The 15,541-nt window shown below is 40.9% G+C and overlaps 1 protein-coding gene across 5 annotated transcripts in view; it reads right to left on the bottom strand.

The window, feature by feature from the left end:
- Positions 1-15,541, bottom strand: part of LOC139449823 (protein diaphanous homolog 2-like) — a 104,144-nt gene that overhangs the window by 31,092 nt on the left and 57,511 nt on the right. For all 5 annotated transcript variants that reach the window (XM_071231366.1, XM_071231367.1, XM_071231368.1 and 2 more), the window contains exons 3-11: positions 13,002-13,103; positions 11,676-11,803; positions 10,367-10,435; positions 9,493-9,556; positions 6,351-6,484; positions 4,476-4,584; positions 2,885-2,995; positions 2,506-2,624; positions 44-160 (exon numbers count right to left, since the gene is read on the bottom strand). In XM_071231366.1, coding sequence (XP_071087467.1) covers positions 44-160; positions 2,506-2,624; positions 2,885-2,995; positions 4,476-4,584; positions 6,351-6,484; positions 9,493-9,556; positions 10,367-10,435; positions 11,676-11,803; positions 13,002-13,103 — 953 coding nt within the window. The remainder of the gene's footprint in view (positions 1-43; positions 161-2,505; positions 2,625-2,884; positions 2,996-4,475; positions 4,585-6,350; positions 6,485-9,492; positions 9,557-10,366; positions 10,436-11,675; positions 11,804-13,001; positions 13,104-15,541) is intronic.

The following is a 15,541-nucleotide window of genomic DNA, read 5'->3' as shown; positions in this document are numbered from 1 at the left end:
ACAGCTACCCTAATCACTATTTATCCCCTGGTGTTGAGCTCACCTGGAGTACAGGTCATCTCGGATAGTCAGAAGGTGCTGCAGGATTGACAGGAAGTAGGGCTCCGACACGGTGTCCTTGATGGAAGCAGCAATCAGTTCGAAGCACTGGCCGGAATCGGTGAGGCAGTTAAGGAGATCACATCGAATCATGAATCGTTTATTCGTTCGTTCGTGAGTGAGTGTGAACCTGTAGCAGTCCTATCGTCTGGAGAAAACAGGGGAAGTAACCCAGGACAACCACGACAGACATGCCCCCCTACCATAGAGGGAACATCTGGGATCATTGGGATTGAAAATTAGTCATGTTTTTTTGGTTTTTTTAATAAATCACCATTTGCATGAATGATGTTTTATTATGATATAAATTGAATCACTCTAACTCCTGTCAAGTAAAACTATGTTACAATGTCTGTGATTATTTACTTACAACATCCACAAAAATAAGAAGTACAAAGTAACTGGGTCACATCAACATGTTGTCTATGTTTCTTTGGCCTTTTTTATGCTTTCTACAGTTGTTGCTACTGCTCAGACAATGAAATCATTAACTAGTTAATTTTACAGGGAATGTAACAAAATATGTAGTATACCGTATTTGACACACACGGAGAAGGCAGCTCGAGGTAGGTACACAGGGTCCGAAAGTGTGATGGCTGAATTGTCCCATGTGAATGAATGAAATACCATATTTTACATAATAAGCTCCCAGGGCGCTCTCAAAATTAGAAATAGGGGGCTCTTATTAGAATATTATTTTGGTGTTGAAAGATCGTAAATTTCTTGGTTTATGCTGACAGCCTGAAATGTTGACATATGACAGATATATTTTTCCAGAATTAAATTTCCTATAATTAAGGATGCATATAACACACATATTATACAGGAATAAATAAGTCTTGTGTACACTGATCAATCGGAAGGGGTGCTAATTGGGATTGGTCACTAGGCAATATATTAGCAAATATTGCCGTGGGCGCTTATAAGAGCAGAGAGCTTATTACGTCGAATACGGTATTTCACTTTATGGTATTGGCAGAATTTGGTGCAAAATATTGTATTGATTCTGTTCAAAAACTTGTAATGGCACCTCTGCAATCAGACAAGATAAATAACTGCCAGGCCAATGCCCAGGAGCCCTCTGCACAGACGCTAAATTAATTGATTCAAAAATCGTTCACAACCATACATTTCTGATCAGATCTCCAGATAAGCTTTTGGTGTTGTGGGTATTTTACCCATGCATTTTAAAACCATTGGGTATCAGTAATTTTATCCTGGTATTCAAATTTCTGTTACACACTAGTTTTTACACATGTGGGTATTTAAGTTACAAATTTAAAAACACTATTTCTCTAGTCCCTGCAAACTGGTGTCGTATGTGTTCGAGAGCTTTATAGGACTCAAAAATACCACGTTACTTCCACAAGAAAGTGTGATGGCAAATGATCATGATGTAACTGTCATCGTGGAGTTTGGCAAAGTTGACGGAATGCCCGTTTATAATTTCAAAATAAGTTGCTGATTTGCTAATCAAATACGCAGGGTTACTTCACAATATTTTAATGATACAAGTTTTATTTTTGTAGCGTATCTATAATGTTCGTTGCGTATTTGATAGGCTTGGATATTATTTTACTGCATATTTCTGCATTTCTGATGCTGATGAAACTAATTTCAAAAGTATGAATTGTATTGGCAACTACAAAACTAAATCAGCTAATCAGAATAACAATGGTTTATCAGAAATGTTGCAGAAATAGTAGTTGTTGTAGATATTAGACCAACTGGGCCACAGAAAGCCTATTTGCACCCATCTCTGTAATGAAAATGTATTTGAATTATCTCCCCTTGATCACTACCTCAAGCAACATGTTTTTTATTCATTTTGTTTTGGGTGTGTGTCTGGGGGGTGTGTGTCTGGGGGAAGGTGTCTTGCACGCGTTGAGAAGAGGGTGCTACAATTTGAAAGAGATAATTACAACAAAAGAGATTCAAAATTGTTATCATTTTCTCCTGCACATCAAACAACACTGCACTGTGTCACAATTAACATCTACTGCTTCACTGTACCATGATGGTTCATTGTTTGTTGTTTACCACCGCACTCAGCGATATTCCAGCTATATGACGGCGGTCTGTAAATAATCAAGTCTGGACCAGACAATCCAGTGATTTATATCATGAGCATCGATTCATGCAATTGGGATCCATGACATGCTTCAACCAAGTCAGCGAGCCTGATCACCCAATCCTGTTAGTCGTTTCTTACGGCAAGCATGGGTTGCTGAAGACCTATTCTGTCCCGGATGTTTACAGGTCCACTGTACCATGAAGATACATACTACAGTCTGTGCAAAACACAATTTCAGTCCACTATCCTGAACAAAGTTTACTGGGCCAAAATCAGATAAAGGCTTGGGCTTCAGTGGCTGGTATCTAAAGCCGCAAACTGATCAAGGATATTCTATCTCCATGTGGACGTTGTCGTATCTGTGAGAGAACTCTTCAGCATCTTCATCTTTGTGTTCATGGAAGATCTGGACCTGTGTCTTTACCTCATCGTCCGTCTGCCCATCTAGTGTCTGAAACAGTATACAGTGAGTGAGGGAGAAGGCTCAACATTGATTGATTGATTGATTGATTGATTGATTGATTGAAACATTACTACAAACACCAATAGATTCAAATTGACATTATCATAAAGATTTTTGTTTCTTAGTTAGAATTATCTCCCCTGGACCATGTTCCCCAAAACAATCTTAGCACTAAGATCAGCATAACTTCTGAGCGTTACAGCGAGTAGATCGTGTTGTGGAATGGAGCCGTGGACAATTACACTTACCGGCATCAGGTCGATCATGCCTGTCCTCATGATTTCATTCCGTAGATGTAATCGGAAGTCGAGGTCGTCCGGCGTACTCACAAGTGCATTCACAAGCTGTATGCAGGCAAGCTGGAAGAATAGATCAGCACAGTGAGACATCACTCGATGAAGCATGCAACTTGCTTCTATAAACAGCATTTCATGCAATGGGGGGACGTCCTAACTGAGTCAGGTCCTAGTATTTTCTACTCCGGTGAAACCTGCTGGTTACCGTGCTGACAGACCAGGGCTCATCAGTGAGTGAGTGAGTGAGTTTGTTGTTTAACACCGCACTCAGCAATATTCCAGCTATATGACGGCAGTCTGTAAATAATCTAGGCTGGACCTGACAATCCAGTGATTGACATCATAAGCATTGATCCAAGCCATTCGGATCAATGACATACATCAAGCAGGGTGAATCTGGGATCTGATCCCACAACCAGCTGTTATGGAAATTACACACAACAGGCAGTGTTTGGAGTTATTGAGATCCTGGACCATCACATTTAAATCCTGGTGACTCTTTAAAAACTTATTTTCTAACTAACCTCTTGTGCTGAAGCCATTACTTCAAACACAGCCTTGTCATGCTATCACTGTAACCACCCAGTCCCCATGTTGTCAACTAACCACCCAATCCCCTTTTTTGTTAACCGACCACCCGATACCCTTTTAGTCAACTAACCACCTAGTTCTGTTTAGTTAACTAACCACCCATTCCCCTTTCAATTCAACTAACCACCCATTCCCCTTTTAGTCAACTGACCACCCATTCCCCTTTTAGTCAACTGACCACCAATTCCCCTTTTAGTCAACTGACCACCCATTCCCCTTTCAATTCAACTAACCACCCATTCCCCTTTTAGTCAACTAACCACCCATTCCCCTTTTAGTCAACTGACCACCCATTCCCCTTTTAGTCAACTAACCACCCATTCCCCTTTTAGTCAACTGACCACCCATTCCCCTTTTAGTCAACTGACCACCCATTCCCCTTTTAGTCAACTAACCACCCATTCCCCTTTTAGTCAACTGACCACCCATTCCCCTTTTAGTCAACTGACCACCAATTCCCCTTTTAGTCAACTGACCACCAATTCCCCTTTCAATTCAACTAACCACCAATTCCCCTTTTAGTCAACTGACCACCAATTCCCCTTTTAGTCAACTGACCACCAATTCCCCTTTCAATTCAACTAACCACCAATTCCCCTTTTAGTCAACTGACCACCAATTCCCCTTTTAATTCAACTAACCACCCATTCCCCTTTTAGTCAACTAACCACCCATTCCCCTTTTAGTCAACTAACCACCCATTCCCCTTTTAGTCAACTGACCACCCATTCCCCTTTTAGTCAACTGACCACCCACTCCCCTTTTAGTCAACTGACCACCAATTCCCCTTTTACTTCAACTGACCACCAAAAGTGTTACGTACCTGCATTGGGAGGTTTGAGTGATGTTGTGGGAGTGTTACGTACCTGCATTGGGAGGTTTGAGTGATGTCGTGGGAGTGTTACGTACCTGCATAGGGAGGTCTGAGTGATGTCGTGGGAGTGTTACGTACCTGCATAGGGAGGTTGTCCCTCATGCCCATCCCCATGATGATAGGGATGAAACGCTCTTGGCTCCGGATCTCCCCGCACACTGTGATGCCCTCCAGAGCCTTCTCGTGTCTGTACAACAGTTACACACTATCAGAACAGTCCTTTCATAATCTCACAAATAAGTTGTACCTTTAGGCATGTAATTGTTGGTATTTGATTCAAAGTACAAATTTAACAGGGTAAAAGGATGCTCACATAACATGAAGGGTAGTAAAGCTGCATACTGTATGTGCGAGTTTGGTTTAACGCCACTTTGGGCAGTATGTCATTTGTGTAACGGTGGAACAGCTTCAAGTGGGAAGACATCCCCAAATGATGCAGACTATAAGACAATTACCACTTTGTGAACCCAACAAACGTGATATGGCAATGCTGCTGACAAACCAAACTTAATAATCAGGGCAAATGTGGGATTCAAACCCAAGATCATCAGATTCTGGAGCACACAAGGGACACAACTCTGCACTTCATACTTCATCTCCTCATACAACTAGTGAGTGAATGAGTATGGTTTTACACCACTTTCAGCAACATTCCAACAATATCACGGCGGGAGACACTAGAAATAGGTATTCACACATAGTACCCTCTTTAGACATCTAGGTCACCAGTGCCGTTGGTTGTCCACGTAATGATTATTGTCTGATTATTTATGTATCTGATCACCCAGGACCCTAAATTAGAATTACACATGCAGACAAAGAGAGTACACCTTTTTCTGGGATGAATAAGAGTGAGTGAGTATGGTTTGATGCCGCTTTTAGCAATATTCCAGCAAAATCACGGCTGGGGACATCAGAAATGGGCTTCACACATTGTACCATGTCTGGAATCGAACCTGGGTCTTCAGCGTGACGAGCGAACGCTTTGACCACTAGGCTACCTGACCGCCCCGGGGATGAATAAGAGCCCAAAATGTCAACTCTGCCCTAATACCAGCAGGTCCGAGGTGGTCCAGTTCATAAGACTAACCTAGTCTTGGAATCATTAACAAAACAAACAACAAGTCATGCGTTGAGTAGCTGGTCAACACAACCTAAGACTGACAAGACTATCTAGATGCTAACCACCACACAGTGCTGTATATTAAAAACGAGCACCATAGATTTTACATTTCCTTAAACATTCTTCTGTCCTGTTGCTAAACATTATACGTGGTGTCGTGCGAGGTTTTAAGCCACTTTTACCAATATTCCATCAATATCACAGCAAGGATCTCCAGAAATCAGGGATGAGAATAGAGAGTATCCTTTTCAGCTGAAACTTCTTTGTAATGGAGCGTGGTCCATAATTTGGGGGTGTTTATGGGGGAAACTATCAGATTTGAACAAATTTGTGGTCACTAAAATTCGTGGGAATTCGAGAAAGATTCCCATCCCTGAGAAAAGGGTGTCACAAATTGTACCATTTGAAATGTGCCAGATTCCATTTACCAAGTGCAACTCATGGCGCCACATTATTATCACCCTTATCTTTTGGATCAGGGTGTAAATTTTATTCTCAACCCCCTGGGGAGGATACAACCCATGTTGCCGCAAGAGGTGCTGGAAGGCCTACAGTCACATTTCCATCTCATCCTACTAGGTACCCAATCATGGCTGGAAGCACATCTACATGATCTGTGAATTAATTGTATACAAACATTTCTTCAGTCAAACACACACCCTCCTAGACTGAAGTAACTACATAACTGGCTGACTGTGTCACATGACTGAAATGTGGTTTTCCATTGGTTGATAAGTCCATCAGTAAGCCATCCAATTGGCTTACAAAGTCTCCAGATTGAATAAAAATCCAAATGGGCTTACTGAGTCACATGACTGTTGAAAACCTACCCATTGGGCGGAACAAGACATATGGCAGCAAGGAGACGAACAGCTTCAAGCATGGTTTGTGGGTCGGAGGGGTCGACGGTCCGAGAGAGGATGGTTAAAGCTTCTTCGTGATTTAATATTTCCATCAAACCGAACTGAAATCAGGTACATGCATGGCAGTCACTGGTTAGACACAGAAAGCAGTGTACAACACAACACAGGATATTCACACAGTTTTACAAGGAACGAGTGAATGTTGCTTAAAACGCTGTAAGCATCATCCACTGTGAACAATTAAATCTGAGCAAGACAAACCAGTGGTTGATAGCATGAGTGACAATCCATGCTGTTGGGGTATGACGACACACACTCAACCTGGTCTCAGCTGACAGTGAGTGAATGGTGTTTAATGCAACAACCAGAAAAAATTGTTTTTTTCATGGTATCCTGTAAATAATCAAGTTACGAAAAGCAAGCCTTGTGGTTGACATCATGAACAACGATCTGCATTTTGCGGACATATTTAGCCTGGGGAGGTCAAAATATAAACAAATTGTGTGGCTCAATACCTTTCATCTTACTTGGCAAACTTGTTTGAGACAGCCAGTCAGTTCAGAAGGGAAAAAAAATAATCTAATTGTATTTAATCTTTAAAATGCAGGAAGTTCACTATTTTTATCAAGCTTACAGTAACATGTACAAAAATTATTTCTCTCAGAGAGTGAGTGAGTATGGTTTTATGCCGTTTTTAGCAATATTCCAGCAATATCATGGCGGGGGACACCAGAAATGGTCTTCACACATTGTACCAACGTTGGGAATCAAACCTGGGTCTTTGGCGAGACGAGCAAACGCCTTAACCACTAGGCTACACGACCGCCCTCTGTCAGAGAAGGCTTGTTTTCTATTTGAGCTGTTTGAAGTAGCCACAGATTTCATTCTGTAGGCTATTATAAACCACAGGCTCAGGGTTCCTAATGTTCCTCTGACACAGGAAGTGGGAGCAGGTTCAAATGTGGTCTTTCAAATACTTGGAGCGAGTGAGTTGGGTTTAACGCCGCTTTTAACAGTATTCAAGTGAAATCGCGGTGTGTCAGTTTAATGTGGGAGGAAAACCCGAAGTGATGCAGGTCTCAGACGTTTACCACTTCGGTGAAACCCACGAGCATGGGTATGGTGCTGACAAACCTCGAAACATAATCAGGGTTAATCGGGATTCGAACCCACAATCATAGGTTTCTGGCGTGCCCAAGGGACGCAACTCTGCACAGCCCCCTCAAATACTCGGCCATTTGACCACTTGAATAACTTGCTATTGAAACTCAACTTTTCACGCCAAATAATTTGTGTAATAAAATAGCTGACCTCCCTCGTAACTGCTATGTAAGTAAAGCTATGTGCACCTAGGTACAACACACACAGCAAGACAGTGCTCTGTTAGCTGTAAGATGTGAGATGTCTGGGAGTGGAACAATGTCGTTTGTTTGTTTCTTTGTTATTTGACTCTGCACTCAGCAATATTCCAGCTGTAAGACGACGGTCTGTAAATAATCGAATCTGAACCAGACAATCAAGTGATTGACATCATGAGCATCGATCCATGCAATTGGGTTACGATGACATGCATCAACCAAGTCAGCGAGCCTGACCACCGATCCTGTTAGTCGCCTCTTAAGACAAGCATAGTCGCCTTCTACGACAAGAATGGGTTGGGGAGGAAAAGTCTGGAACAATGTCACACAATATGCCATGTAAGTCTCTATGTTAAAAACTTTTGAGTCTACACGCCGAACATCAGTCTCAGATTTGAAATTTCTGTAGAAATTTGGGCTACATTGTATTATCCGTTTACTATTCGACCCGTGAAGATTCCGGGGTAGAATAGGTCTTCAGCAACCCATGCTTGCCGTAAAAGGTGACTATGCTTGTCGTAAAAGGCGACTAACGAGATCGGGTGGTCAGGTTCACTGACTTGGTTGATGCATGTCATCGATCCCAATTGCTTGGATCGATGCTCATGATATTTATCACTGGATTGTCTGGTCCAGACTCGGTTATTTACAGACCGCCGTCATATAGCTGGAATATTGCTGAGTGCGGCGTTAAACAACAAAGCAACCAACCAACCATTTACTATTCCAATTTGCAAACTGAATAATACATATTACTAATATACTATATAAAATTGACAGATATTTCTTCAAGAAATTTAAAGTTTTAGTTCAAGAATAATGTGTAAGTTCATAATGGAATCATAGAGGGTTGCACCAAGTCCTGATAGTTCCTATTACTGAGACTGATCCATTGAACACATCACTACAATTGTTTCACTCCTACAACTTAGTTACACCACCATCCTTCTGAGGCAAGAGAGTTAACTGACTTTAAAAGCCCAGTGTCCACCCTTGCCGAACTAGGCTGGAATTACTGGGCTCGATCGTAGTGCGCCCAGTGGCTATTACGTGTTACGTGTCCTTTCTATGCCTCTCCTATTGACCAATCAGATTCAACCTCTCGTATCACTTGCATTTGCTTCAAACAAAACGGTGGCGCCCAGTCAAGACGATCTGATTGATAATCAAGATCTATATTGTGATAAAACGAGTCTTACATCGCGAAGTGCATCAAATCACATGAGCACCTTGATTAAAAGCATGAAAAAATTTAGAAAATATCCGCTGACAACGAGTTGGCATGCACATGCTTTGCAAATCCTGCAGTCGACCAAAATCTGCATGACACTTTACGAACCAGATTCCGATTTCAGTGCGCGATTTTGATTGGACTATGCATAGACTCGTTAGTCCAGCCAAAATGTAACTCCATAATACCAGCCTAGTTCAGCAAGGGTGGAAACTGGAATTTTATTGTCAGCTAACTCACTTGCCTCGGGAAGATGTTACACCACATACTAACAGTGCTCAAAAAACACACAGTGAGAAACGTCCCTTACCTAATACCACACGTTCTAAAATTAGTTATCAAGTAAAGCTAACAAAGTAAGATTTCAAACCTCCAAAGAATTAAATCTTAAGTTAAGCAAACTAATAGGGAACAACATTTGGTCAAAATTTTCAAAATAAAATAATAATGGAATTATTACAAGAGATCGTCCATGTGAGCTAGGGCAATGTTAGAGGTGTGCAGCCATGCCAACACTCACCTTATTATTCATGTACGCCTTTAGGCATCGCACACACTCGTAGGTGCTTCTCCTTTCAGCCTTCCTGGAAAAATAATCGATGGAGTGAGAAAGCTAGTGAAAGTTGTTTTTCCTGGAGTCAGCAATATGTTGTTTGTATCAAAGCAGCCTGTAAAACCCAATTACCAGATTCAAATTCATATTTAATATTATGACCAACATCCCAAGCCATTGGGATATGATGACATTCAATAAACAAAAATCATAGAGTGAACAACCAATCCATTTGTGTTGCCTCATATGATACACTCTGGGAGCATATTCTAACCCAGGTCTCAATGGCAGGATACGACTTCGTTCTTTTTAACACCTGCTCAAGGTGCAACCGAGTGAATTAATCAGGTTGCACCACCAAATATTGGCTACTAACACTGTTTTTTTAAAAGTTATTTTGAATATTAAAAAAAGTCATGTGCTCCATTATTTTGTTTTGAGGAAATCTGTATATGGCTTTTCACTTCTTGCCGTCCAGTAAACAAACCAACACAGAATTTTCAAGGTGTGTTTGTTGCTATTGTAACATCTTGACTGACTGTCCAAGTGGTATCTTTGAAGAATTAGTTCTGCAAGTTCACTGCATTCAGACCTGTGTATTTCAGTATTTTCATGAACTTTTGATTCCTGGATTCTAAAATATTTGAGCCAGTTCTAAAAGAATTCAATTGTCAACATTTATCAAATATAACCGTGCATGTGTGGTGGGAAAAGTTACCTGCACTGGGTGCATCCTGGCAATACAAGTTACCTGCACTTGCAATGATTTACCTGCACTGGTGCAGCTTGGATATAGCAAAATCGATCCCTGCATGGAAGAAGAAGAATTTCTCAAACTTACGAATCACAGCAGTATGTCAAATTACGCAGAACAGCATTGAGTCCTTGTTCTCCAAAGCCTTGGACCCAGCTGAAAAGAAATAGTAACAACATTTTCTATGGGCCTGGAAATGAAGTAGAATCACAAACAACCAGTTATCCCTTGATAATATTTGTATCCATCTTCCTGAGGCAAGGGAGTCAACTAACTTTTAAAGTCCAGTTTCCACCTTGCCGAACTGGGCTGGAATTACTGGCCTCGATCATAGCGCCACCAGTGGCTATTACCAGTTATGTCCCTTCTACGCCTCTCCTATGGACCAATCAGATTCCTCCTCTAGTATATTTGCTTTCAAACAAAATGGAGGCGCCCATTCAGGACGATCTGATTGATAATCAAGATCTATATTGTGATAAAACTGGTCTTACATCGCGAAATGCATCAAATCATGTGAGCACCTTGATTAAAAACATGAAAAAATTTAGAAAATATCTGCTGACAACGAGTTGGCGTGCACATGCTTTGCAGAGCCTGCAATCGACCGAAATCTGCATGAAAGTTTCCAAACCGGATTTCTTTTTTTGTTGAGTGATTGTGATTGGACTATGCATAGAGTCATCAGTCAAGCCAAAATATAACTCCATAATACCAGCATAGTTCGGTAAGGGTGGAAACTGGACTTTTAAAGTCAGTTAACTCTCTTGTCTTGGGAAAGCACAATAAGCTTTGTTGGGATTTAATAGTGCTTGGAGTAAACACAAAATGGCTATTTTTAATGTTTCTCTACAATCTTAATGGCTTTGAAACAAATTTCTATGACACTTGAGCATGACATCAAGACCCCTGCAAAAATACAGAGAAAGGAGTCCTACGTAAGGGTTCCCCCCAAAAAACTATAGTGAGTGAGTGAGTATGGTTTTACGCCGCTTTTAGCAATATTCCAGCAATATCACGGCGGGGGACACCAGAAATGGGCTTCACACATTGAACCCATGTCGGGAATCGAACCCGGGTCTTGGGTGTGACGAGCGAACGCTTTAACCACTAGGCTACCCGACCGCCCCTATAAAAAACAATAAATGTCTTGAATTTTATTGAATTCCAAATGTGTAGAAAAAGATGGTCTTGATTTAGCAGGCCTTTCATGTATATCTTAAAAGACTGTGCCAGACTTGCCATACATGAAAGTCCTGGGAAAGCTGTTGGCACAGTGCCAAACATTTGCCATTCAGGCCAGCTCTACAACTTGGAAGGGTTTTACAAGCAGGCAAATAGCCAATCAGATAGCTTGATTCTTTGAAATGATAATGTTTCTTCACTGCTTGTATACCTGACAGGGTTACTAGTGAGTGACACCCGCAGCGACTCCAACACACTAAGGCGCTTCGCTCCTTTGAGATCTGCATTCCGCAACTGTGTGATGAAATCTTCTGCCTGGTCAGGCTCTCCTTTCCGAGGCTGTAACAGCGGGTTGGAACAATGAATACAGGGTACATGACAACATGAACAGATATGTCATCTTAAATGTCCCTTTTACGACTCATTTTTAAAATTTGGTGACAAAATAGAAGATTGACTTCTTAAAATGTGCTAAAATCATGAAAATCTCTGAGAACTTTGTCTCCAGCAAAATCACTGCTCTGAATTCTAATCCTTAATGTGATTCTATCCTGCCTTTTGCCTATAAAACGTTGGTATGCATGTTAGCAAGTTGGACACAATCACATACAAGTTAGGTAGACAATATCTCTATGTTTACTTTCCATAAATAAATTTTACATGATTTTTTTTAAAGTTTTGGACGGATTTTCTTCCAATTTATTTATTGAAAAGCTAGATGATATTTAGGTTATTTTCTTGACATGGGTGGTGTTGAGACGGCTTTTTCATGGCACACTTTCCATTTTCAATGCCTTCTTTAAAAGCAATATCTAAATGCAAGGCACATCCACAGAGACCTAAAAACAGAGCCACAAGGCTCTGAGGCTCACCTGAAGTATGATGAAATAATGAAGGCCATATTTCAAATCAGCTCAGAATTATGTGAGTAATTTCTTGGGAAACCAGAGCTTGGATTAATCACACAAAGTTTCACAGCAAATTCCAAGCAAATTTCATAAAGGTACATGCAGAATGGCCAAAAGTGACTTTTTTAATACGCTGCTCTGGCAGACATGTTTCAAATCGGATCCAAATTCTGTTAATTTTTAGCAGGGATCATTCATACAAAATTTCAATCTATAGGCCTTGTACTCCTAGACTACTGATGGATGGACAACCGGATGGACCATGCCTCGACATAACCTCCCATGAGTTTCAGTCAAGTGAGCTAAAAATAGAAGTCCTTTTCAAGCCTCGGGTAATCCTGAAGTAATCAACTGGTGTAACAGACACAGATAGGGAACCAAAAACTAAAACTGTTCTACCAGGTATGCCAAAAAAGAATACTTGTTACCAGGGGCCCGTTCCACAAAGCAAACTTAGCGCTACGATTGTCGTAAGTCTATGTTAAAGTATGGAAGTTATGATCACCTTAGCACTATGATCACTTTGTGGAACTGGACCAAGTTGAGCTAATACTTAGCAAGTGATTTGTTGTAATAAGAGAACATTTGTCTCTGTTGCCAGACTGTTACAATGACTGGTGGTTGGTTACCTTTGCCTTGCCCTTGTAATGCATCACTAGCATGGATCTCTTCAAGTTATCATCGCGGGCACGCAATGGAGCCTTTTTCTCCTCAGTCAGGTTCATGTCATCCTGGAACCAAAAAAAAGGGTCAAGGTCAAGATGTGCAAAGGTCAAGGTCAACAAAATACCTGCATCATCACTGCAATGCTACAGAAATACACTATCACATGATAAATGCTTACCATCACATTGCATTACTGCAAGTATTACATAATGGCTAAAAAAATATATTATCCTGAAGAAAAGACCAAAATCTGTACTAATAGCATGCTGAAAATGTAAAAACCTCAATTCTATGGAGGTAACACCACACAATAGTTTTATATTCAGGGGGTCAGGGGGACCCTTCTCGGGACCGCAACAAATTTTAGCAGATATCATGATGTTGAACAAGTAAACTTCAAATATGGGCCACATACTCAAAACCCAGTATGCATTGAAATGATACATTAATAATTGAATTGGTAGAACTGACATGTTTCTAAGTAAATTGCAGGATACTGATTCCTTGGCATCGGTGTTTCCCTCGATAGATATTGGAGAGATGTAAGAAAAGGCAATCCATTGTAAGGCAGTCTCAGCACAGTAAATTTGAAGAGAACTGGCTTTCATATAAAAATAACCTGCCTGCTTGGCCAATCATTTACTGACAGATTTATACGACCAAAATCTGTTAGCATGAGCATAAATTGTCAAAGGTGAAGGTTAAGGTCCATGATTCCAGTAGGGACCCAAGTTAGAATATTCCCAAACAACCAACACAGGTGCTTGGAAGGCATTCTAGGAGTTGGTGAGCAAATAAGTTGGGCATAACGCTGCTTTTAACAGTATTCCAGTTATATCATGACGTGTCAGCTTAATGTGGGAGGAAAGCCCGAAGTGATGCAGGTCTCAGACATTTACCACTTCGGTGAAACCCACAAGCACAGGTATGGTGCTTACAAACCTAGAAACATAATTGGGGCGAACCGGGATTCGAACCCACCATCATAGGTTTCTGGCATGTCTGGACACCACTCTGCACAGAGAATCGCAGCGCCTTAGACAACTAGGCCCCCCGATGCCCCAAGCAAATAAGAAAACATACAACTTCATGGATAACAACTTCTGGTTTATTGCATTTGGTAAAATACCGATGTAGATTCGTACATCGATATCAAACTTCATAACGGTGGAAGGATCTTCATCGAAATGTTGCTAGATGCAATAAACCAGAGTGAGTGAGTGAGTGAGTGAGTGAGTGAGTGAGTGAGTGAGTGAGTGAGTGAGTGAGTATGGTTTTAAGCCGCTTTTAGCAATATTTCAGCAATATCATGACAGGGGACACCATAAATGGGCTTCACACATTGTACCCATGTCGGGAATCGAACCCGGGTCTTCGGCGTGCAATAAACCTGAATAGATATCCACAAAGTTTGAATGTTTTCTTTACCTATGCTGGTCAAGAGAGGGGCTACAATGGGTGGGACGGTCAGGCTCCGTGACTTAGATGCTAGCATAGCATCACACTATGATGGCATTTATCATGCTCATGTCAGCCTGTAAATAATATATCTCGACCAGACAAACCAGTGATTGATATTATGAATGAAAACACACAATCAACCAAGTCACCTGACTATTTGATATATTTATGTCTCTTTCAACAAAAGTGCGGGTTTGGGACATTTCTTAGCCTAGCTCTCAGTAATACTTATTAATCGATCAAATTTCCTCTTGCGGACAGCAAACAATGCTGGTCACCATGTCTCCATGATATTTTTTATCGAAGGCCTGATCAAAAGAGGTATACCGTAATCGACATAAAAAGCGCCCAGGGTGCTCTCAAAATTAGAAATAGGGGGCTCTTATTAGAATACTATTTTGGTGAAAGATAGTTTGTTTATAGAAATGTTTATATATGACAGATATATTTTTCCAGAATTTAATTGCCCATAATTAAGGGTGCATATACCAAACGTATCATACACGAATAAATAAGTCTTGTGTATATTGAACAATCGGTAGGGGTGCTAATTGGGATTGTTCACTTACCAAAATATTAGCAAATATCGCCGTGGGGGGTTATTGGAGCTGGGCACTTATTAAGTCGAATACTCAAAAGAAGTTAAAGAACACCTGATTTTTTTTATGTACTATAGTTAATCTGTCATGCCATGAGTGAGTGAGTGAGTGAGTGAGTGAGTGAGTGAGTGAGTGAGTGAGTGAGTGAGTGAGTGAGTGAGTGAGTGAGTGTGGTTTTACGCCGCTTTTAGCAATATTCCAGCAATATCACGGCGGGGGACACCAGAAATGGGCTTCACACATTGTACCCATGTCGGGAATCGAACCCGGGTCTTCAGCGTGACGAGCGAACGCTTTAACCACTAGGCTACCCTGACCGCCCCAGTCATGCCATGAAAGACTAACTACAGTATTAAGAAAGAATAAAGTGCGCTTTACCTTTTTGTTTAGTAGCATACATAACCTTCATATTTGTTTTGTTATATCATGAGTATTCTGATTTA

Source organism: Haliotis cracherodii, unplaced genomic scaffold (assembly GCF_022045235.1).
Source record: "Haliotis cracherodii isolate W230 unplaced genomic scaffold, xgHalCrac1.p SCAF_8, whole genome shotgun sequence".
In the NCBI taxonomy this organism is placed as follows: Eukaryota; Metazoa; Mollusca; class Gastropoda; order Lepetellida; family Haliotidae; genus Haliotis; species Haliotis cracherodii.
This window is presented reverse-complemented; position numbering and strand designations above follow the sequence as displayed.